The following is a 24304-nucleotide window of genomic DNA, read 5'->3' as shown; positions in this document are numbered from 1 at the left end:
TTATTCATTATTTGATAGATAAATTTTGAAGATATTTTGAGTATGACGACAACACTATCCAATAATAATTATTCATAGTTTAATCATATATAATATTTAAAAATATGTAAATTTTAGTCTGTCATATTTTAACCGAATACTTACCTTGCTTTGCGGTACCCGAATTTTGCAATTGAGAACTGAAAATAAATAGGGTACTGGCACCAGTAGTCAGCCTTTTAGTGGTAAGTCTGGGTTCAAACTTATATAAGAAAATATTAGAAAGAGTAAATTGAAAGTCTTTTGTATAATTTAACTTACTTATTTATTAAACTTTGTTACAAAATTAACAAAAATTACAAATTTATCCTTTAATAAAGTGAAAAATACTTTTTAACAAAATAAGGCACTTTTCAAGTATTACTCAGCCATATTGCCACCAGTGGTCAGCCTCTCTTAAGATCAATAGTTTCAAGCTTAAAGATTAAGAACATTAATAAATAATTAGTCCGGTCATAGAACCTAAAAGGACTTAACTGTGCCCTAACAATCACAACAATCAAATACCTATCTAACTTATATTTAAATCAGTCGGAAACTTCTTTAGTAACATCAGTATTTAAAAAGATTTCAAGTTTTCTAAAAGTCGCCGATTAACAATTTTTTTAGGAGCTTATCTTCCTTACAGAGGAGTTTCAGGATATAGAAGTATATTACTGAGAATTTTAATTTTATTTTGTTTTGATTTCCAATAAATCACTGCCTGTCTTTGTGCATTTTACGCTCAATATTAATTTTTCTTCTTTGTAGTCTCCTTCACTTTACTTTTGGTAGAATCTAGAGCTGCTTTTTTTCTTTTTTTGTATAAAAAACTATATAAAAAACAATTTAAATATGGACTTGAACACTGGGTCTACTCACCAGTACTCAGCCATGCAATAAACTAACTATTTAAGTGGCCGACTATTGGGTTTTTGACAAACAGCGTTAAAACCAGTAGTCAACCAGGGGTTTGAGTACTAGATAATGTATATAAAAATGGGACCCAGTAACTTCATTATTTAATAATTCTTAAGAAAAACATTTTTTCAAAAAACTATTAATTAATGTAAATTTTAATACAATGTGGCCTAAAATTAACAAAATAATGAAATAAATTACCGTTTCTGTGAACGCTTCTCACTAATAAAAAAATGGCGCGCACGCCGCATGTCGCCTCGTCAGCCGATGACGTCGAAATAGATTCATATTTAATGTACTTCGCAGCCACGTAGCTATTATGTTTGGATTTAATTATAGCAATGAGAAGTCATAGAAGCTATTTAAAATAATTTGATTAGGTATTTTCTATTATAGCGCTATTCCTATTGGTTTTAAACCGAAAAAGGCTGAGTACTGGTGCGGGGCCGACTACTAGTGCCAGTACCCTATACGCATGTAAGTATAAGTATAAGGTACTTAACTTCCATAACATAAGACAAATATTGAATCAATCAATATTAATATTTAAATATATAAAACTACAAGTACTTTTCTTGAATACTAACTAATGTTTTTAAAAGTATTTAAGAAATTTCAATATTGTGAGTTTACCATACATAACATATATACCTCAAAAGTTTTATGAAAATCTTTTCAAAATGAACGATGTAGGTAGTTCATACATTATATTGTATTTTATTTTAAGATTAAAAATTAATTCCTTGATAAACAATACGTACGAATTACAGCTATTATATACCTTCATATACAAATACGCATGTATATCCTATAGAAAATAAGGAAATAAAATTTTCTAGGACAAGTTTTGAACTAAAATTTGAACCTAGAATTTTTTGAAATTATAATAGACAATATCTCTATGGTTACTTTTGGAATCATAGAGTATAACTTTGGCAACACTGAAATCATATGATTGTTCAATGAAGGTGCACGTCTGATAGGCGTCGTCTTACTTCTTCAAGCCAGTTTTTAGTTTTCTGGCTCTATATCGGTTCTTTTACGTGTTAGTGGTGTTAAATTATAATTATCAGCCATGGCGCTAAGCGATGCAGATGTTCAAAAACAGGTATGTACGTTAATAAATCAATGGAATGTAGGAATCGCCACACTACATGATTTTGTCAGGATGATTGATCGAACTCCCTTTACACTTCATCTAGTTCCCAGTTTTCAATGTATAAATGTACGATGTTTTCCCAATATAGTAACTACTTTTTGCATAAAAATTGTATAATTTTTCCAACAGATCAAACACATGATGGCCTTCATCGAACAAGAGGCCAATGAGAAGGCTGAAGAAATCGATGCGAAGGCTGAGGAGGAGTTCAATATTGAGAAGGGCCGTCTGGTACAGCAGCAACGGCTTAAAATCATGGAGTATTATGAAAAGAAAGAGAAACAAGTTGAACTCCAGAAAAAGATGTAGGTCTCCTTTAGAAAGTACTTATACTGATAATCCTTCTAATATTATACAGTTTTACTATTTTATTCTTTATCTTAAATACAACAAAATCGTATTTACATCGTAAAAAAAACAACAAAATATTAGTCACATATCAAAATGATCTTGTGACTAACCTTGTCCAATCTTTCATGCTTGACATTCCATCTCATGATTTTACAGATTTTAGTACAAGTACTTATATTTTATACTTAGTGCAAATTACTATATACACATTTACATTGTACCAGTTTTTATATAATTTCATTCCATATAACACTTGTGTGCATTAGTGTTTGCACATTTTTTTAACAATATGCTTTTGTTTTTAGTACAGTCACAGAATTACTTAATCATTTTATTATATATTGCAGAATAATTAATCTTGAAATGAAAACATAATATTTAACTATGGCATTGGTGATAGATTGTAGTCACATGACAAAGTGTTAATTCTATGTACATATGTAATTCACACTATGTTATTGTTACTTTATCTTACAGATTATTTTAAAATTATCTTTTGCATTTTTGCTCATTTTAAAATAGGAATTATGTGGTAATAAATAGGTGGATATTAAAAACAGAGTAAGAACAGTGTGTGTAACATAATATTATATTATCTTACTCATACTGAATATAAATAACCCACAGTACAAAGCATATGCAACTGGAACCATACAGTTGTTCTCAATGAAATATCAAATATTTAATTTTATTACTGCCCTGTTTCTTGAATGACATGATAGGAGTGATTACATAATTGTTATCTTTAGATAACACTAAAGTTGTGCTTATCTTTAGTAAAAAATACTATGTTTTACACACTTTTTAAATATAATTTATATATCTTAAAATGTATTAAACAATATCTTTTGGATGATAATCTCCAATATATAATAGTCAGTTTCAGGTTGTTGTCAATTTGTTGATTCTTTCCATGAATATAACACTTAACTGCATGTTTTATTCAATACTTTAGCTGCCCTTATCAGTTTCTTACTGATCAAATAGGTGTCAGTCAAACACAATTAGGTCAGTCATAAAAATTTTGTACATAAAGTTTAACAACAACAGCAACTACAAAGAATGATATCTAAAACAATCTATTGTAGCATATGCAGACTGCATTCTATAATTATATGATGGTAATTAAATTACAGTCATGAAATTATACAAGTGTAGTATTCAGTCAATCAAGTCAATGTATATAATGCTGTTCATACTTATTCTGACTAGTCATTATCATGGTCTATGGATTCCCAAATATGTCATGATTGTAGACAATTGTATAGAATATATAAGTTAACTTAATAGTACCAAAATATCAGTTTCAACATTTATTTTCACTAATTTTCTCCTGAACTTTGAGATTTTTTTATAACTGTGGGAACATCGGTATACATAAACAGCACTATGGACAACACATCATCATGGTTACCCTTATGGTTATCCTTAATTTGTTGCTATTACTAAGTTGTAATACCTCGATACTCCATAAATAGAGTTTTGCTTGGGTTGTTTTCCATAAAGTCAGAGGAATGATTAAAAATTATTACATGCCAAAAGTGCGTTACATATGAATGTTGGTGGTAATAAGGGCAGAGAAAGGTGAAAAAGCGATGAATGGACTGAGTTAAAGATGATATGGTAAGAGTAAATAACGAAATGATTGCAAACAGGGATGAATGGAAGAGAATAACATATTACACCAATTCAAAATGAGATAAGAGAATGAAACAGATGATGATAACATTAAAATCGTGACTAAATTCCTTTAGCTATTAAGATTTATATTACACACTGACCATCACCAAATGCGAATAATGTTTGTTGGTGGTCAGTGGTACTATAAAACTTAATGTGTCTCTAAAACTGCATTTTTTTCATTGATAATGTGGGACAGTGTTATATTATCAACCTCTATGAGTCAATTCATTGTTATTAAAATAAAAACAATATTAAGCAAGTTTTAATAATTTCTATTTATTATTAATATAGCATCTCAGATTTTAACCCCATTACTATTCAGTAAATAATAATTTTTAAACTTCTAAAAACCTATCGTTCCATGTTCTAAATCAATAATTATTTCTAACAGTCAATCTTCGAACATGCTGAACCAAGCTCGTCTCAAGGTACTCAAAGTACGTGAAGATCACGTACGTAACGTGCTGGACGAGGCTCGCAAGCGCCTGGCTGAGGTGCCCAAGGACACCAAATTGTATTCAGATCTGCTGGTTACACTCATTGTACAAGCTCTGTTCCAGGTAATATTATTATTAGCTCTGTAAACTTGCATTAACTAAAAAAAGTTTTTGGAATTAAAGTTTTCGGACCATTAAAATAAAGCAGGCATTGTATTTTAATGTTTTCGGACAATTAAAATAAGGCATGGATTGTCCAAGCCAAAAGAAAATCATATTGTATTATTTCATTATAAAAAAAATGTACTTCCAAATTATCATTTCAATTCTATTGTTTTTGACTATCACGTGTAGACTAGGTCTTACAGGTCTTACATACTTCTTGAATAGAAGATTATCATAGCGGCAGACATAGTATGTATATATATAATATAATATTTTACAGTTGGTGGAACCTGCCGTGACAATCCGCGTGCGACAGGCGGACAAGTCTTTAGTAGAGTCGCTGCTTGGCCGTGCCCAGCAGGACTATAAGGCAAAGATCAAGAAGGATGTCCAGCTCAAAGTGGACTCCGAGGCATACCTGCCAGCGGACACCTGTGGCGGTGTTGAGCTCATTGCCGCCAGAGGACGTATAAAGGTAAGTTCAATAAAAATATTGTCATGCAGAATACAATTTGTTTCCTGTTGTTCGTTGATACGGATATAACTACTTCTGTACAATATTCAACCTATTTGAACTTGAAGGTCTGAACTAATTTTATTTGTGTATTTTAATCATTGTCACTTGTTAGTATTATTTCTAAAATAATGCTTTATTCCTCATGTGTTTTGAAAATCGATTGAAAAGTGATTCAATTCCAATAATTGAGTCTTAAATTATAAGATACAGTAAGTAATTAGCTGTCTAGATTATATGCGTATGAATAGTTTAGATAGACCTATTTAAAAAAAGCTCACCTTTTCTATATATCGGGTCTTAATGGCAGTAATATCTCAGAGAAATGTGTATATTTCTGTGGCGTTCAGTAGATTCGAAAATATTAGTACTGTTAGTATGATAATATTGTTCTGTTACATTCCAGATCAGCAACACCTTGGAGTCACGTCTGGACCTGATAGCCCAGCAGCTCCTGCCCGAAATACGTACAGCTCTGTTCGGTCGTAATCCTAACCGTAAATTCGCCGATTAAAGCGATAGCGGTGACTTTATATTCACACTTGTTATTACTAACAATTATTTAAATAAATCGTATAATCTATAGTTATAATAATAATATTATAATTAGTGTTTTCCTTTGCCTAATTAATTATATATTATAATAATGCGTACAATTTTATCGCTGTTTAGAATGTATACTACTGAATGGTCCCGCTAAGTCTCCAGAAAATGTATAATTAATTATGTGTGATCATGTTTCTGGTTTCTGGTTAATCAGTGTGAATATTAATGTGTTTTGTCCTACTCTAACTGTACGATAGTTTCGCCAACTATAACTTCCAACGTATTCGCAGATTAATGTTTTATTATTACAATTCATTCGTATAACACGCTGTTCTATGTATTTTAGAGGATGTAGTTTATAGGGTTTTGAAACGTTTAAAATAAGACAATGTTACCATTTTAATAGGTAATGAAATATATATTGGATAATTGATACTGTTAAGGGGTAAGACGTACTCCCAGCTTCGGTCGACTTGCAGTATTGTAACACAAACCACAACGGCACTATTTAATGGTTGGTTAATTTTATCTGTATGTAAAAATGTATAATGTACCTTCCTGTTATAAATGTTGTTATTTAATCTCGTTCGAGCATCATGTTATTCGCTACAAGGAAATTTTGGTGACCGTAAGATTCTGAGTTGATAGCAGCATCCCATGCTATGTTCACTTAAATCGATATGAAGATTTGACTGGTTGCAGTGTGGTATTAAGTTAGAATCTTTCAGTTGTCAAGATATTCCTACTTTGTTCCACCTTTTCTGGCAATTTAACGTTTAGATTTATGTTCTCAGGAGCACTATAGCTCTTAAATAGGATATTAATATAATTCGCATATGGCACTGTTCAAATTCTTATGTACATAAATATATAGATGTGTTGAAATTGGTCTTTCAATTATGTCACATTGTGTTATTAATATTAGGTAACCCACCTTGCAAGTATATTGTCATAAGACAATAACATTAAAACTACTACTATAAATAAAATAACTTTTTATTTTCTCAAACATAGAAACAAATATATTTCTGTTAAAAATTCAAATTGAATAACAATCGTAAACATCATAAATAGCTCCCTGCTTTATTTCTCTGTATTTTTATGACAATATCGATTCTTGTAATGCGTAATTATCTGAAGTTTCTTAAACACTTGCTGTAAATACAAGTAAATATAAAAATAATAGAATTAATTATTAAGGTAAGACAATAAATAAAGGAGTTAGAATAATATAATATAGTAAAAATAAAATAGTATAGTACAATTGCTGCATTATCCCACTAGGGGTTGTCACCCTTAGTGGGACCCTTTGAGCTGAGAAGACAAATTTAATAACTATTCCTATTTGTCTATCTAGTCAATTTAATTTTAATATAGTGCCTATACGATATAACGTATCGAATAAACTATTAATATTCTTAAATATATATCTGGTGTTCCATAACTTGGGGAATTCATTTTAATTGACGACTTTGAATATTAGCTCGTCAGAAACACATTACATGTTATTTTACAAACGTAATTATTCTGCAGTTGTGGTCAATACCACGCCAGCCACGTGGTAGAACACCAAAGCCAATACAGAATAATAAATATGATGTATTACTTCTTAAAGCCTTAGTGTAAGTTGGCCAAATTTATAGTGAACAATTTATTATATATCATGAGAGTGTATTATAAATTCTAGACTATAAACGACCTAAAAGTGTTTAGACAGATAAACGGACGGGCGCTGTCAGCGCAATATAAAATTATCCTTATTAATGTAATTCACAAAATAAACAACAGGAATAAACTACCGCCAAAATATACTATTCTCCATACACGTACAGAATAGAATGGAAACAATCGAATTCGATCTATTTTATATATCCTCCTATAGCGTTCTCTGAGTGTAAGTATATGGGTGGTACTTTGTTTTCTTTTAAAAACGCAGTAATGCATTTTCTATGTTTTTAGATGGTAACAAACAATATATATTAAACGACAAGGTGAGATACGTCAGGAGTATACGCTGGTAGATAGCGTGGTACCCTCGGCTCATCTCGACGCCTTGCGCCTCTGTCCACTGCCAGGCTGATGCTTCCTGCTTCCTTCACTCCGTTTGATTTAACGCGTCTCTGTGACGGCAACAAAGAAGCTCGCAACGATTTACGCTTCTGAAAAGAATAAGGTATTAGTATCCACCCTTTAAATGCGTTAATTGCATGAAACTAGATACATGCAGCTTGCTTGATGCAGGAGGGGAGCGAAGCGGTAATATATAAATAGGACGTTGCATGGCATTAAATCTTAATAAAAAAAATATTTTACTTCAAATATTATCTAAATTGAAATTAGTGTTTCGAGACGTAAGAAAATAGGTTGATTGTCTACTTTAGGTGAAATGCAGGTATTCTTTTATAGAAATCCGCTAAGCCTTTGGAATTCTGATTCTTCGAATCTTTATGTAAATATATGTGTTAATTCTACTTACTTTAATAATCTAGCTTCTAACTGTTCTTTATTTTTATACTATGCTGTTTAAAAGAAAGTAATAATGTTGTCACCTTTTACGTAAGTAGGTACTGTAGGATGACCGAAAGACTGTGCTGGGGGGACAAATTAGCAAAGCATTTCATTGGTTATGAGTGTAAAACATACTTATTATGTACAGTAGTTGTGAATACAACGTTTTACAACACAGAACTTGACACCGTCGAACAAAATCGACACTATATAGAAGCGGGGTGAAATTGTGATGAAAATTAACAATATACCTAATGAACATGAAAAGTGTTTATTTTTGATAAATATTTTGAATATAAAATATTGGTCTACAACAATACTTTCAGCCTACGATTATATGGGGACGAAGACAATTTTATATTTTGCTCTCTATCTGATGTTTGATGTTGGCGTAGTTATCCGCTATGGCCTCAGCTTTTTTTACCTCAACGCAGCCACGCCACCTATCGGCAGCGTGTCGTGCGATTTCCATCCTCTTCTGCTTCCGTATCTGGTGTCGTTTGTAGACCACCTCTATAACTATAAGCACTATCCCTCCGATAATGCCCGCCAATACGAGTATAAACACGCCCGCCATGTTTTTTAAACCTAAAGTGTTCGGCGTTTTCTCATTCTCCTCGCAATTCAGCATATTGTTTCTAAGAATCCACTTGTTATCCAGGCTCTCCATAACACCGCCTACAAATACATTTTACAGTTTTTACCATAACAGTATAGATACGAGCTACAAATACTCAATAGCGGTCACGTGCTCTTTAAAAAAAAGACACGTTGCATTTGTGTCATGCTAACTTGATGGTAAGTGGTAACCGTTACCTATATACTATGGACATCATGTTATACTGTGATACCAAGGATAAGTACCGATTACACGTTATTATTATAATTTCACTACCTTATTACACACCTTTCAACCGAGACACAGTTAACATTAACATATAAGCTGCTTGGCGACTGAAAAAGATGAGACTGCCTACAGTCTCATAAGATTTTGTCCTTTAATACGAGGACATTTTTAACCTTATACAAGTTTGTACGAGATGTGGTCTACAAAAATCTACAAGATATTCAGATTTCTGATTACGTGGTCAGTAAGTTTTAAGGTTGGTGGTAATTCTGGTGGTACCGTTGCTGTCTGTGAATCTATCTCAGTAAAATATACTATAGGTAATACTTATTCCACATGTTGTATATTATTTTTGTCCTGGAAACAACTTTTCATTCAAACATTTGTTTGTGTTGTTATTTAAAAAAAAAGATATCTAACAGTATGCTAACAATACGAACTGAATATTCGCTACACAATATATTGAATATATAAGTTCAGAAGCTAGTTAATAATAATAAATCAGTTAACTTTCTCATTCTGTTATATTCTCAGAAATACCCAAGATCATCAAACGCACAAATTAAATTATGTACTCTCAAATCAATTCTCTATCCAGAATAAATAAGTGTCTGTTTGTAATTTCAACTTAACGGCTTTTTACTAAATACATATGAAAGTGTACACGGTATTATCAAACAAAATATTTAAAAAAAAATCTGTCTGTCTGTTTGTTTCAGAGATTAACAATAATCTCTGAAACGGTTCTCGTAGATACCTAATGTGCTAATAAGTAATGTATATATGCCACATATCTATATTTTAGAAAAAATATTTATAATAAAAAGGAAAATCCTACGCGATAGAAGTCGCGGTTAAAGATAATCGTAGGTATAAGTATAATTTGTTGTAGTTAGCTGTATATAAGAACAGTTAGTTTGAAGACCGCTAGTAGTGAAATTGAAGCAAGTCCAATACAATATACATTGCAATATTGTATATTGTATTGCATTGTTGATGTTAGTGATCCTTAAAACTAAATAAATAAAGAATTCTTACTTTCATGGAAGTCCAGTATGGCTAAAGTGACCAAATCCGCCCACGGGGAGCCCTTTTGTAAGCCGACACCATAACCGGAACGACCGAATAATTCACCGGCTGTGACCAATTCACAATCTTGTGCAGCTTCGAATTCTAATCGCGATGAGTCCCAAATAAACGCCATTAGCTTGCTGGAACAATAATAACATCAGAAAAGACATTTAAAGTTTTATCAATTTACGTGTGTAATATGGCCTTAACATTTTACTGTACCTATTGGTAAATAAATTATGATACTACTGTATATATTGGTAAATAAATATTATTAAGATATGGGAAATAAATTAATGATGTTGAGGGACATTATTAATACACAGGAACCCAAAACAATGCTTTTTAAAATATTTGTCAGGGTATCTATGCGTTTGTGCAGGGTAATGTCAGAAACGGTTAGCCGAATTTTTTTCTAATGTTTTTTCTAGTAAGCTTTACATAAAATTTGGTATTGGATTTCTTGCAAAAGATAAAGGATAAATAAAAAAAGTACACGAAAATGTTGAAAATTGATATCACATATTTGTACGTATACCTACCGTAGTTATATATGTAGATATATATACATATATATAAATGAATAAGTATTAAAGAGAATAATCACTTTACTTTAACAAATAAACTCTCACTCTTTACACAGAGTACAGCAATATCTACCCGTTTTTCACATCTTCAATAGCTTGTTCGGCGTTATCGTAGTTATTAGCTTCCATTGTTCGATACATATTAGAAAGTTCCACTTGTCTTCGAAAATACATGTCTACTGCTGATCCTTTCACTGTGGCACAAGTGAGGTTCTCCATTGTATTACGTAACTGGAAACATACAACGCTGTTGTAATATAATAACAAGATATTTTTATAAATCAGGAAGTAGGCAAAGTACCCGCAAGATGTAGGTACTTATTTATGACTGTTTATTCTGTCCGATATTGTATGTATTTATAGTAAATAAACATAAGTAAAGTGTTTCCTATAAGTAAAGGGTTAACCAGGTCAGTTAACCCTTTTATTCTGCATGGACTTCCTCTCATCCACTAGTGCTACACCAGCTAAACCAACTTTTGGCAGGCGGGTGCAAATTAGCATATTTCATTAAATAAAATAAGTGAGCCTATATGATATAAGAGTCTGAACTTTATTATGTCTACAACAAAAAAAAATATTTTAAAAGCCTAACAACACCGAATGGATTTAAATGATATTTGGTTAACATGTATGTATATTTCTATTCTAATTCACGTATATACCTAGTTTTTACCTAGGTACTTAAGCTTAAGAAGTCTCTCCGGCTGCCCAAGATATGTAACAGCAACGCTTTAAGATCTTTAGATTTTATAAGAAGCCGTATTGGGTTATAGGAATAATACGTACTCTGGCATCGTTAATTCCTGTTAGTTTGGTTTTAGGCCGCTCCAGCACGAGGAAAGCAGCTAAATTGGCAGTATAAGAAGCTACGATAATCATCGCAAATCCTGCCCAAACCATTCCCAATACTCTTGCGGAAAAACTACGTGGTGTTCCTAAAAAAATTAAAAACAATATATTTAGGCGCCTATATAATCTCAAATTTTTAATTCAGGTATCTAATGTAATTCAAAGGAAGATAATCTCGTTGATTAATATTTTTAAAACACAGAAGGCAATCAAACATGGGCATTATTTGATCAAGTATAAGTATATAATATTATCATTATCCATAAGCAAAAAATATAGAAAACTGCACCCTGAAAACCTTTCACATCAGAGAGGGCTTGCATCATCCTTTTTAGATTACTTAAATACTCATTTAAAAAGTTAAACTAATAAATGTTAATAATCACTTACCTTCACCAATACCACTGTTTAAGAGCACGCCCCAGGCGAACCAAATTGCGCTGGAGAGATTCAAAGCGTCTTCTTCAGTGCCATCAATATTAGCAAGCTTAAACCTTCCGAAAGGTGAGAATCTGTCCAAAAGATATAACACCAGTGCTACCACGTGTACTGACACCATCACTAAAATCCAGAGCGTGTTCGAAAACGGTTGCAGAAAAGATACCAATGTAGATGAACGGGATGGCTGTTGAACAAGTTAATAGATTGGAATCGCTAAAATATTTTTAATTAAATAATTAGATATGCATCGAAACTATGAAGGTGAGAAAGCAATAACCTCTGATATTAATTTCATTATCAACTTCATCATTACCCTCTACAGCTCATTATACTACACGTATAAAACCCATAACAACCCTTCAACATATTCATAGATAATAATTATTGTCATGTAATTGTCATGGAGTTTTAGTTAAAACAAACAAAATTAAACAGAAGTAGTACCTTCTTTTCTAGAATGGTGATACCTTGATATTTAAATGGCTTACTAAACTCAATAAATTCTGCTCTCTCCGGATTTATTGTTAATGGAGCCACAATCATATCTGCGCGTTCGTAAACCAATTCCCCTGAAAACGGTAAATTTTTGTAATTATTATTTGTATAATTTAATTTGTAGTAATTATTTTTATTTGTGGATCTACAATGAGAGGCTATGATGGCGCACCAGATAAATAGGGATATAGAAAACTTTGTAAAAAGGATCTTATCACATTTCTAATCTGATAAAACTATAGATCTAATCATAAAGTTAAAAGAATCAGCCTGTACTTCCCGCTAATATGTTTAGGAACTTAATAGATCCATACATTTCAATACTGAACTTATTGTGATTTCATTCTACATCGCATTATAGGTTCGTCAATAATATGTGTTGGCTCCCAAGTTATTTTACTTAAAATAAAATATATATGTTTCAAGTATACAAATAAATTCAAAAGTCTTACCAATCAATCCCGTCCATTCTTTTTTAGCTCCTGGCATTGAGAAATTCCTTATTACGTAATTTCCAAACTGTCCATCCGGAGATAGAGCTAGTGAGTATGTAAAGTTTATCACTTTTGCTAAATTGTTTAACAGATCCATACAAAATCCTTTGCAGCAGTAAAGTTGGCCTACAAAATAACAATACTTTATAATGAAAACAATAATATGTTGCTCTAAAAGTCTGAAACTGAAAGTTAGGTGAAACAACGTACAATATATGTATGTTACGCAAAAGACTTTTTTTGTGAATTTGGGGCGACAGACAAGCTGACGGTACACCTGATGGTAAGCGGCTGCACATACATAAACGAGCCCACGGATATCACGTTATCATGTGGCGCCCGCGATTTCATTTGAGCTATATTCAGAAGACTAAGATATTATGCTTCCAAATAAAACATATACCTACAACAGTTATCCAAAAAACTTTGTACCAAAGAAGGGAAGGGGAAGGAATCATAAATTCTACATCTTTCCATAAAGCTTCTAGTTCTGGAAAATTTAGGTACAGGTAGGTACTACAAACAGACATTATGTGAATGTCAATGATAAATATAAAAATTTTAAAATACCCATGTCATCACTTGCGTTATAGTGAGGACAAAGAATTTCTTCTTCGGCAACACATTCAGTTTCAGACTCCACTCTTCGAGCGTACACAAACGGTTTCTCTTCGATCGTCAACACCTATAACAATTACAAGATCAAATGAAATGTGTAGGTATCTCTTTTCTCTTCTTCAATATTATTAAACAAGTTGTCAGCATTTCTGTTTTAACCACTCAACTGATTTTTATACTTATTTGTCATTGTAATTTAGATATCTATTGCAAAATTCTTTTCTACTATAAGTCAAGGAGATAAATATAATGAAAATACAGAATTGTGATGTTGTTGACACAAAAGTTAAACGTCTATCATCTTGCTACCGGAAAATATAACATTTTCTTAGATTATGGCATAATCTAAGAAAATATTAGATTTTCCGAAAATATTTAAACATATTTTACTATTTATAAGCTATCTTTACAATCTGTTGATTTCACAACCACGAAATTAATATTTTCAGAATTGGATACAATGATTGATAGTGTCTTGTTGATAACACTTATTAACGTACCTTCAAATGCGTGGGAATCATAAATCCTTCGGGTTTAGTTGGACTGCGACCCATCCATATAATCTCGTGTTCTTTTAGTTCTAGACGCATCTTTTTTGACTCCTGTATTTAAATCCAATAAAATTAAATAATACATAAAATAGGTACTACATTATTACATTTCTGCCATATTAACATTTTACACTACATGTTCTGTAATCTCGAATGCATACATATTTAATTTAGAAAATAAACAACTTCGTAAAGTACCTATATTAAGTGTATTTGAAATATTTGTTACTAAATTACAAAAATAATTTTCCTAATTGACATACCTACATAAAGCTTCACGCAGTTCATAAACTCACCAGATATACTCACCTTGGAGTAAAAATATTTCCCAACAGCTACGTGTTCCCCTTGTGCTCTCACATTGACCATATCATATTCAGCATGAACTCTGTCTCCGTGGTCATCAAAAGCCACGTGACCGGTGGCACCATTTTCCAAACTCTGCTTCCGTATGTAATCAAACAGAAGCCGTCCAGTCGTCCAAATAGATCCAGAGTTGTCGCAATCGGACGGTGGAGCACTGATTTCTTCGGTAGTATTCATATCTCTAATAGCAGATGCTAATACGTAACTGTTAGAATATAATAAAGTAAACTTAATGCTTATTGTACTATACATCCAGTTTATGCAAATTTCGCCGTAAATACCAGATATTCACAAAAATGGCATGTTATAAAACTTAGGAATTACTTGGTATAATAATGTGTACTGTAATATAATCTGAATTGATATTCACGATCTATTTGCTACACGCTTAACTTCTGAGATTATATACATCACACTTATTTTTACGGATTATTTCCCATTTTAATGTACCTACCTAGATAGACTGGTTAGTGCGGTCTTTTGAAATCAATTGATAATTTATACCAACAAACTTACATAGAGTCCTGAATATGAGCATGTTCGTTAGTAGCATTAACAAGACGCAATCCAAGAAGACCTTCAGGAGCATTAGCTGCATCCAAAGCCTGCTCGGTCACCATCCACACATAGCCAGCTGTTGTCATGTTTAAAAATGTTGCATCTCTAAATATTATTTCTGCGTCTGTTTTGCTGTTCAAAGTAGATAATAAATTAATATATAAGACACAATGTAAGTAACAGAGGTTTAATTTTAAAGTGATTAGGTATATTCAACGAAGTAAAGGCGGGCAGTGAATGGAGCTTGCAGTACAAGTTTAGAAGGTACATAAAGATTTGAAATATGTTGTATTATATGTATTTACATTAGTAAATTAATATGAAGATTTTAGAAAAGATCCAGAAAAGTGTGAGCGGCAGACAACTATGAGCTGGGAAAACGGATCTGAACTAGCTTCGTCTTCAAAATGCTTTTCATAAAATTTCAACTGTATGGAATTCTTAGACATAACGAACATCTCCCGTTGTTTTTTTTTGCCGTTATCTATTACATATTTGTTGTCATGTAATCAGTGTAATATCTAATGCCTTGGAGAGATTTTTACATGTACCTATACGTAATGTATTTCTTTCTAAGTATTCCACTGCTGAACATAGCCTTTTCCCATCGATTGCAACTTTCTGAGGGTACATGCATACGGGTCATCACTCTATCTTATAATAAACACTTTTTTATTTTATTTCAAGATAAACTTACGACCTTTAAATATTCTATAAGTTTCTATATAAAATTATTGTTATCACGGAAATAACTCCGATGATTTGAATTAAACTTTGCACTTTGCTAGTTTAGCTAGTTTTTAATATTGATACTGAACTTATGCTATTAGTTTAGGTATACAGTAATAGTCAATCTCAAACTTATTTATTTAACGGACCTTTTAGCCTCTTACGGAAGGCATACTTTTTTATCATTATCCCTACTGTACAGAGTAGGTTTTTTTTTAATATTTCTTAATAAAACATATTCAGGTATCTAAATATATCATTTCTATCATATTACTGCAGTACTTTTCTAACCTTGCATACATGAGAAATACTCTTGCTTGAGCTCCTTTGACGTCCATTAATTTATCACTGAAAGAATCCAACCCTGGTTCGAACTCGATGACCTGCTCTACCACTACTTTACGATCGACGTCATCGTGCATACTCTGCGATGTCGTTTGGAACCTACGAGAAAATTATATTTATTTATATTCATATTTACTTTATGTATTTATTATTATTTAAAAATATATTTTTTTAGTAGATGTATTATGATAATTCGTAAAAACGAAAAGAGCCGAAAATGTGGGCAGCTGTGCTGTGAGATTGTATCGCCTCAGTAGGAAGGGGATTGTTAGTAATGTGGATTAATAACCGTATTGCAGGTTATATACTATTTCAGATTAACCTCTACGCAGTTTTGCCTGCAAACTATCGCGATATATTCCTAATGAATGTTTCATGATAGACCAGAACTGACCAGACCTCATGCTCCAATAGTGCCAGCCAGCCAGCGTAAACCGTTAGCACAGGCTACCGCACCATTCCATTATTAACCACTAAAACTTACCGTCCCAAAATAGCGCGGCCATCAGTGTCTGAACTATGAATTACAATCACTTTCATATAATTAAAATGTTTCAGTACATCCACCCACACGTCAGCCTGGTGTGAGTAAGGTGGTACGGTACGCAAAAATGAAACGTGTATATTTTTGTCAGAAAATGCAGAATCTCTGGACGATATTCCTATAACGGGAATATGATAGAAGCCACTCGTATAAGATACTGCTGCCGGCGACAAATCACCAATAAGGGGATGAGATACGACCACGGCGTAAATCTGAAATATAAAAAAAAACAAATAAATACTATAAAATTTTAAAAACATCTGTGGTAGTAGAATCAAAATTGGGACTCTACCTACTTATATAAATAATTATGCATACATATGTATGCATAATTATTTATATAAATATAAACTTTTACGACTTTAATCTCAGATGGGATAGTCGGAGTCATTGTGGACTATCAATGTCATATTATCGAATTAGACACGCCTAAATTTCTCTGTGCGTATTTGAAGATAAGAGATTATACTGGAGCAAACTTACTGCTGTCATTCCGATTAATTTTATTTTGTTATCAGTATTGGAAACACCGATAACTCCAGATAAATAAGTCAGAAATAAATTACCACACGAAATTATTTAGTGTCGTCCAGATTCTCATTCATGACCTTTGTATTCCAAACAATGACTCGCAACGAAATAGATAACAAAACTTACACGATGTGCGATGAGGTCTTTGCAAACATTCAATGCTGTTTTTATAGGATTTGGATCCATTAGTATTGAATAATCGTGATAAGTAACTCCACGAGGCACATATTGATCTTTGAAGTTCAATTTCTGAAAGCATAAAAATATTTTTATTATAATAGACTATATAAGAATATACTATATACTTTATTAGAATAGTTGGTAATACCTATACATTTTATGATTAACTAATTCTGAAAGTATTCAGGCCTCTATGAAAAAGTCTCTGTTTGTTTCCGTTTTAAATGTTTCAATAAGACATACTGAAGATAATAAAACTTAACTAGGTATATGACTCAGTGAATGTGATCTATAGGATTTTATAAACAGATCCTCCGGGTTGGTACCAAAAGGAATATCATAAGGTCTATCTATCATTGACTTCATTTTATTTTTCACTCTCACAGTCTTTTTCTTGCCCGTTCTTTCCGGTTAAATATGCACACCGAATAACCGGTATAATAATAAATTGACTTATGGTGTACTGTATATATTTGAACATTTATCATCAAAGGTGCTTATACTAAATACATTTAAATAAAGATAATTTATATTATATTATTTCTTACGAACTAGTTTCATTGATTGAGCTGATCGACTAAGTAAACGGAAATTGTATCCGGATATACTTACAGAAATTGTATCTTTGAAGAAAGCGATTGATTCGTTGCTAGATAGAACTCCTCCTACATTGTAATATGTGGGGTTCGAAAATCTTCGTCTATCGATTTCAGCCAAAGTTAGTTGATTGCAACAGGAAATCACGAAGAGAATTATTGTATACGACAACATCTTGACTTCTGGCTTAATAATGTACCTGTTTGGTTAACATAAAAAAAATTAATGTACTTTAGAATATAATTTATTGTCTACAATACAAGAGATTTATACCGAGGTATATTTTATAAAATGTCGTCTACGTGGGTATATCTGTGTCATACATTCGTCTTAGCGGCAAAAATATGTGACAATGTGCATCGTTCTTATTAGGTCATGTGTGGCGTTAAAGGTGAGATATATCAGTGAAATTACACAATACTGTGATCTACAGCTTGGTCCTCAGGGTTGACAATGGCATGACGGCTAAAAAATAATTAGTTACCACATATGATCGAATAAGTAATATATTTTTTAAAACTTGTTTAGAAACATTAACGAAAATGTTGTAATGTATCAGATAAGTAATATGTATAAGGACAGATAATATATTATATAAAAATAAGGAGAGACATACTATTATTTGAACTAACACCGACTGTTTACAGTCTACCTTAAATTTTCATATAATCATTACTCTTAACAACTGAGTTCATACACGCGTTCAACTTTTGATTACAAATTAATATTTCAGTCACACCCTTGGACATTTCATTCTCATAAGGGCACGTTGGAAGCCATTTGGAACTGTCTCTAGAGTAATAAACTAATTGCGGTATCTTACCTTACGTTTTCAGCTTCATTTGGCTTACTAAATTGTTACTGTGACCATTGAAACGGATTTTTGTTAGAAATATAGATGTGCCATTTGAGAAACAGATGATTCGGGATGCTGTTGACCTGCGACAGATGGAGCCTTATCTCTTGGCAATGTAACCGCGCAGGCGTGAGTTACTAATCAATTGAAGCTAAAGCTTTCAGATATTCGTAAAATAAATTGTCTTATTTATTTTCAAGTTCCGAAATTAACTGTTATTATTTTATTATAATACTAAAGTAAAATAATAAATCTAATATTAATGTTAATAAAATTAAATAGATATGTAAAATGCAGATTATTTGTTACGTAATATATACTTAGATATTTATCTGATCTGTATTATCTTATACCCGTAGATAATATACCTACTTGACGTTGTAAGATAAGTCTTATTGGGTACCTCTACAAGTGTCAAGTTAATATTGAACCACGACGAATTGTAATTTCTGCTACCAATGTTGAACAAATATCATGTTAGTCTATCTCAAAAAAATTGTATGTGTGAAATAAAAATACTAAAATAATACTAAAATTGGCTACTTCCATTAAATAGTACATGTATTAACTAGGTACAAATAATTAGTAGCTAATTCTGTATTTCAGGATATCTAACTAGCTAGTCTAACATTTTTTAGGTAAAAACAATATCTGCTCAATTGTTAAAGAAAATACATTAGATCAGTATGTTCATATTTTATTCAAACATCAATAATTACATAGTTAATGTTGCAACAGGTACTTAGATCTACTAATTAAACAAAATGGTCAATTTATAATATCTAGATTAAAAACATATTCGAATTAAAATTACTATATTATATTACCTTCATAATAAAAACGAATTACTGTATGTAATAAGTAATATGGTAAAGTGAAAATATATAGAACAATAATGTTCGTTTGAAAGATTTTAAGGCCAATTCCAAGGTCCAGGGGATGGTGTCCATCCAGATGACCAGGGCTTGGGCCAAGTGGAGTCAGGAGTGAAGACCTGTGGACGGAGGGCGGCTGCGGCTGCTGTGGCTGCATGCTGAGCAGCGCCTGCGGCACCAGCAGCCCCTGAGCTCTGGATGACTGATAACTTCAGTGCTTCTATATCTGTATAATTGATAAATATAAGTACAAATGTCAAAATATATAAAAATGTCAATATATATTACGGTAGTCTAACTGTTTAGCACATCGCTTTCCGTTGCGTTCACCATGATGTCGAAATTGGATTATACCTCTGACTACCCAAACTGGGATTCTACTCGTGACCTAATATTCTATTACTTATTATTGTTATTCTAGACGTCCTCGATGGACTCGCAGTTTAATACACCGCATCAACATTCCTATAGTCGCGAGTTCTCTTTCTCGGACGATGCAAATATTCTTCATGAGTATGATTGTTTGTATCGGTCTGGGCGTTTTATATGTGTATTATGAGTGTATTTAAGTATTTGTATTTAAGCTCTGCTTACTTACTAAGGTGAAAACAAATATTAACTTATTATTGAATATGTATGTAATATATTACCAGCGTTCTGTAATCTCGCTGCTTGGTTATGAGCCGCACGTTGTATGGCCTTAGCAGCAGCTGCTTCACGCGCTGCAGCGATCTTTTGTGCGACTGCAGCCCGAGCCTTCGCTGCGGCCAACTGTGCCTGCGACTGTACTGCTGCCTGTGCTGCTTCGAGGGCATGAGCACGGGCCTGTCTCGCAGCTTCCTCACTGACAACATAATTATTTGTTTTTTTTTTAATTAATTGGAATGTCAATCAAGCTGCCGCTGATGGTAACCGGCAACCGTCGACTATATACATAAACAGCATGCATACTACGGACATCACTATCAGTATTATGTGACACCTGTGCGTGTAGCATTTACCACTCATGCGTTGTCATTCCAGAGGACTAAGATGTCACGCCGCTTGTCCCGTAAATTCACTGTCGAATCTGCATTCCGTTTTCAGGGTACAATCGGAACACTGGTTTCAAAACACGCTACTTGGCAGCTGAATTTGGTCGAAGAAGTTTGAAATTGTTTTACAATAAAAAGTTGATACTATCATATCGTCTGACAATACATTTTTTTGTAATGGATAAACTCAACAATATCTATATAGAAAGTTATATAAAGCAATAACATAATATCCACGCAGGCAGTGTTGTGGGATTCAACTAGCCTATACAAGTAAGATTTTATCTGGATTATGGATAGGGACATAATTTTTATAACACAATGGGAGCAAACGCCACGTTATGACAAACCGTTACCATAGCCTATAAAAATTGAAGTAAAATTTCTGATTTATTTCAGTTAAACTTTTGTGAAAACCCCCATATATATAGAAATCCTCTGCAAGTTCTGACATACCTCCTATGCGCCGCATGAGCAGCAGCGGCTTCCTTTGCGCTGGCGAATCCTTGCTGCTCTAAAGCTGCGTGTTTTGCTGCAGCCACCTCATGCTGTGCCGCCATGACAGCTGCAGCAGCCGCCTTCGCTGCCGCCACCGCACCAGCTACGTCCGAGTTGGTATCAGACGACCAGCCTCCTAAACAAAAACGGTTTTAGATTAGTCCTTTCAACCGTCTTCTAGATATTTTATGTGTGGTATTATGATATTTTTATACTATCTTTAATTTACTGCTCTCATATATGATTCTCATCATCATCTGCTTCTTCCTTATCCCATTTATTTGGGGTCGGCGTAATATGTTTTTCGCTTCCATTGTGATTCTCACATAGTTTCATATAAATTTCATTAAATTCTGTTATTTTTTTGTTATTCTTAATAATGCGATTATAGTTGGTTATTTCATTGGCCATTTAAAAATGAGCCGTATTCATATAGTGCGAGATTCTTAGCTTGCCATAACCATTATTTAAGTAGCACAGAAGGTAATGATTTTTAACTGTATACCCTTGAAATATAATATTTTGTTTTTATATAATTAATGTTTTTGTGGAGAAAATTATTATTTCATGGACTGAATACAGCATTATTTATATAATTGGAATGGCAGGTTTTTTAAATAAGAGTGTAACAACATATGTAATGTATGGTTAGGTACGTTAAATTTCAATGCGATAAAAAACAGACAAACATATTAAGCATTGATAATATCATGTATTATATTATATCTAAAGAGCATAGTAATAAAATCCTAATCGTGTTGATCATGATTTGGTTATATTACTAGTGAATATAATATACGCACCGTGTCCTTGCAGAGGCGGAACCCAGCCCACGGGTGGCCATGCAGGTGGTTCCCAACCTACACTTCTTTTCTCAGTTCGATTGCTAGCCGATATCGCCGCAACCAAGCTGATGATGACAACCTAAATAAAAAATAACACATATACGAAGTTAATAGGTTGGTATTATTTGTGGATAAGTTATTTAATGTCGAGAGTTACGTTATTTAATCTGAATGACGGCGCGGCGGTAGGCTCGCCTCTCCTCTGTATCTCTCGACATATGCATATAAGCCTCGCCTCTCCACGCGTCTCCTCTGCATATTGGATTCAAATCACAGATAAGGATTCAAAGGTCATAATAACGTCAACGATTGACAATCCCACAGACTACTCCATCTGATATGACAAGCGTGAAGATATATTATATTATTATAAACACATACCGTCACGACTATTGTCCCAGACGGAGTAGTCAGGGACTTCATATTTAACGTAAAACTGAACATGTCCACATTTCGTTGGATATATTTGAATCCAACGTGGCAGATGGCAAGCCAACCGCCGTCTTTCGAGATAATTATTGGTTTAATATCGGTGTTTCCTTTACCAGAGAGTCAGTCACAAATATGAATTGACACACAAAGTTTTATTTCGTGATTTTGATGGTACTCACGACCTTTTGAGCGTAATTCAGGATAGCCAACCACTATGCGACAAATAATATACATAATGTTATTAAAATAAAACTTACTGCGAGTTTAGTAGCCATTATTTTTCCGCTGATATTTGCACTTTACTGTTTGGTGCCAATAGAAATGTGATGATTTATAGAAGAAACCACTGCCATTTTATATACTTGAACACGGAAATTGTTATAGAAAGGGATTGCACTGATAGGCAGCATGTAGTTTTCTATGAACAAATGTTATTATCTTTATCTATCGCAAAAATATATGTACAGTACTAAATATATACCTACGAACTATCACTTTTGATCATTACATTATCTGTCCACAGTAGACACTTGCCATATACCAGCCATATTATTAGGGTTAGTAATGTTCATTGGTATACTTTGATTTACCTAGTACAGTATGGTGATCATATTCCACTGGTACCCCGTTAGCATTTATATAGATATATGCATCTATAAACCTAAAAAAATATATCAATAAATGTCATATATTAATATTTCATTATTTGTACGGAATACGGCTCGGGTATGGATTTCGATGATTGATACGGGTATTGATAATCACCTACCCAATTTATATCATATTTAATGTTCCAAATTTGTTGCTTTTTTAAGTAAATACATACATAGTACTTTAAAGTATGGTTGATATTTAATCGAATTATCTAGGTGTTATTTTGCGGAGAGTCCATTTCACTATTTGATGGATTCATATTATTTTGTATTTGATTGTTTTGTTTCTGATTACTTTTTTTTTTCGGATCTACAGATAATTTATACAAACCATTTCTAGACCGTGTGGAGGTCGACATCATATAGTAGATACATTGATAAATAATAAATCCACCAACAAAATGCTCTAACGGAATAGACTGTTGATGCCCAATGATGAATATTGATCATAGCAAATCTTGGCGAATTCACCAGGAATTAGCTAGTCAGTTTTTTTAGGCGGGACGAGGGTTTTTCAAATATGTTGTATTACGCAAAAATTTCAGAATAATTACAACGGGACTAGTGGCCTAATAGTTCTATGTATATCAAATTGAACTTCAGGAGCTGCCTTCTGGAAACGTTCATATTAATTTCTCGAGAATGCCCCATGATGGTCTAATTGACATGGATACATTAACATTTTATTATTTTCTACTGGTGCCTCGCTAACGTAGGTATATATACCCTTGGAGCTTACGACTGAACCATTGCATTTGCGCTGTATGAACAACCTACCCTCAGAACTCAATTTCGGAATAATAGTACCTACACTTAGTAGTTGTTGTGGCATGACCTTTGTTACACATGTTATTCTGAGTATTAAGAATAATTATTCAAAGATTTAATAAAATTCCATATACATATTCTTCTTCTTTATTTTAAATGGCCGCCACCAATTTTGATCGGTGATTTTGTTAAATAAGGAAATATAATTGGAAATGGTAAGTAATCGATCAAACTT

At 32.7% G+C, this 24304-nt stretch overlaps 3 protein-coding genes and 1 long non-coding RNA gene across 6 annotated transcripts; 2 read left to right on the top strand and 2 right to left on the bottom strand.

Annotated features, from left to right (window-relative positions):
• The first annotated feature begins 1886 nt into the window (after positions 1 to 1886).
• LOC131846394 (V-type proton ATPase subunit E) lies at positions 1887 to 6687 on the top strand. Its single transcript, XM_059195672.1, has 5 exons — positions 1887 to 2047; positions 2228 to 2403; positions 4524 to 4692; positions 5015 to 5209; positions 5655 to 6687. The coding sequence occupies exons 1-5, from the start codon at positions 2015 to 2017 to the stop codon at positions 5760 to 5762; spliced, it is 681 nt and encodes a 226-aa protein (XP_059051655.1). The 5' UTR covers positions 1887 to 2014; the 3' UTR covers positions 5763 to 6687.
• Positions 6688 to 6856: 169 nt separating this feature from the next.
• Positions 6857 to 18303, bottom strand: LOC131846631 (glutamate [NMDA] receptor subunit 1). 2 transcript variants are annotated; one of them, XM_059195984.1, is made up of 16 exons: positions 18124 to 18303; positions 17458 to 17580; positions 16741 to 17012; positions 16203 to 16355; positions 15141 to 15314; positions 14568 to 14829; positions 14208 to 14309; positions 13660 to 13774; positions 13048 to 13215; positions 12545 to 12669; positions 12050 to 12284; positions 11597 to 11745; positions 10881 to 11038; positions 10188 to 10360; positions 8727 to 8980; positions 6857 to 7953 (listed from the first exon to the last, which is right to left on the bottom strand). In XM_059195984.1, exons 1-16 carry the CDS (start codon positions 18280 to 18282, stop codon positions 7774 to 7776), a joined length of 2802 nt encoding a protein of 933 aa, XP_059051967.1. In that variant the 5' UTR covers positions 18283 to 18303; the 3' UTR covers positions 6857 to 7773. The 2 variants fall into 2 exon arrangements, with proteins under 2 accessions (XP_059051967.1, XP_059051968.1); XM_059195985.1 differs by having other exon boundaries at positions 6857 to 7950.
• On the top strand, positions 12240 to 13137 carry LOC131846632 (uncharacterized). The gene is made up of 3 exons (XR_009357681.1): positions 12240 to 12361; positions 12557 to 12678; positions 13075 to 13137. It is a non-coding gene; the product is annotated as an uncharacterized LOC131846632 (long non-coding RNA).
• Positions 18304 to 19705: 1402 nt separating the features above from the next.
• LOC131846548 (uncharacterized abhydrolase domain-containing protein DDB_G0269086-like) lies at positions 19706 to 24277 on the bottom strand. Of its 2 annotated transcripts, none has more exons than XM_059195883.1 (6): positions 24113 to 24277; positions 22906 to 23066; positions 22175 to 22295; positions 21330 to 21507; positions 20490 to 20683; positions 19706 to 20065 (listed from the first exon to the last, which is right to left on the bottom strand). In XM_059195883.1, the coding sequence occupies exons 2-6, from the start codon at positions 22921 to 22923 to the stop codon at positions 19878 to 19880; spliced, it is 699 nt and encodes a 232-aa protein (XP_059051866.1). In that variant the 5' UTR covers positions 22924 to 23066; positions 24113 to 24277; the 3' UTR covers positions 19706 to 19877. The 2 variants fall into 2 exon arrangements, with proteins under 2 accessions (XP_059051866.1, XP_059051867.1); XM_059195884.1 differs by lacking the exon at positions 24113 to 24277 and adding an exon at positions 23239 to 23309.
• Between the last annotated feature and the right edge of the window lie 27 nt (positions 24278 to 24304).

Source organism: Achroia grisella, unplaced genomic scaffold (genome assembly GCF_030625045.1).
Source record: "Achroia grisella isolate CSIRO2021 unplaced genomic scaffold, CSIRO_AGI_Agris_v1 utg511, whole genome shotgun sequence".
NCBI lineage: Eukaryota > Metazoa > Arthropoda > Insecta > Lepidoptera > Pyralidae > Achroia > Achroia grisella.
Note: the sequence above shows the minus strand (reverse complement) of the source record. Positions and strands in the feature narration are given on the sequence as shown.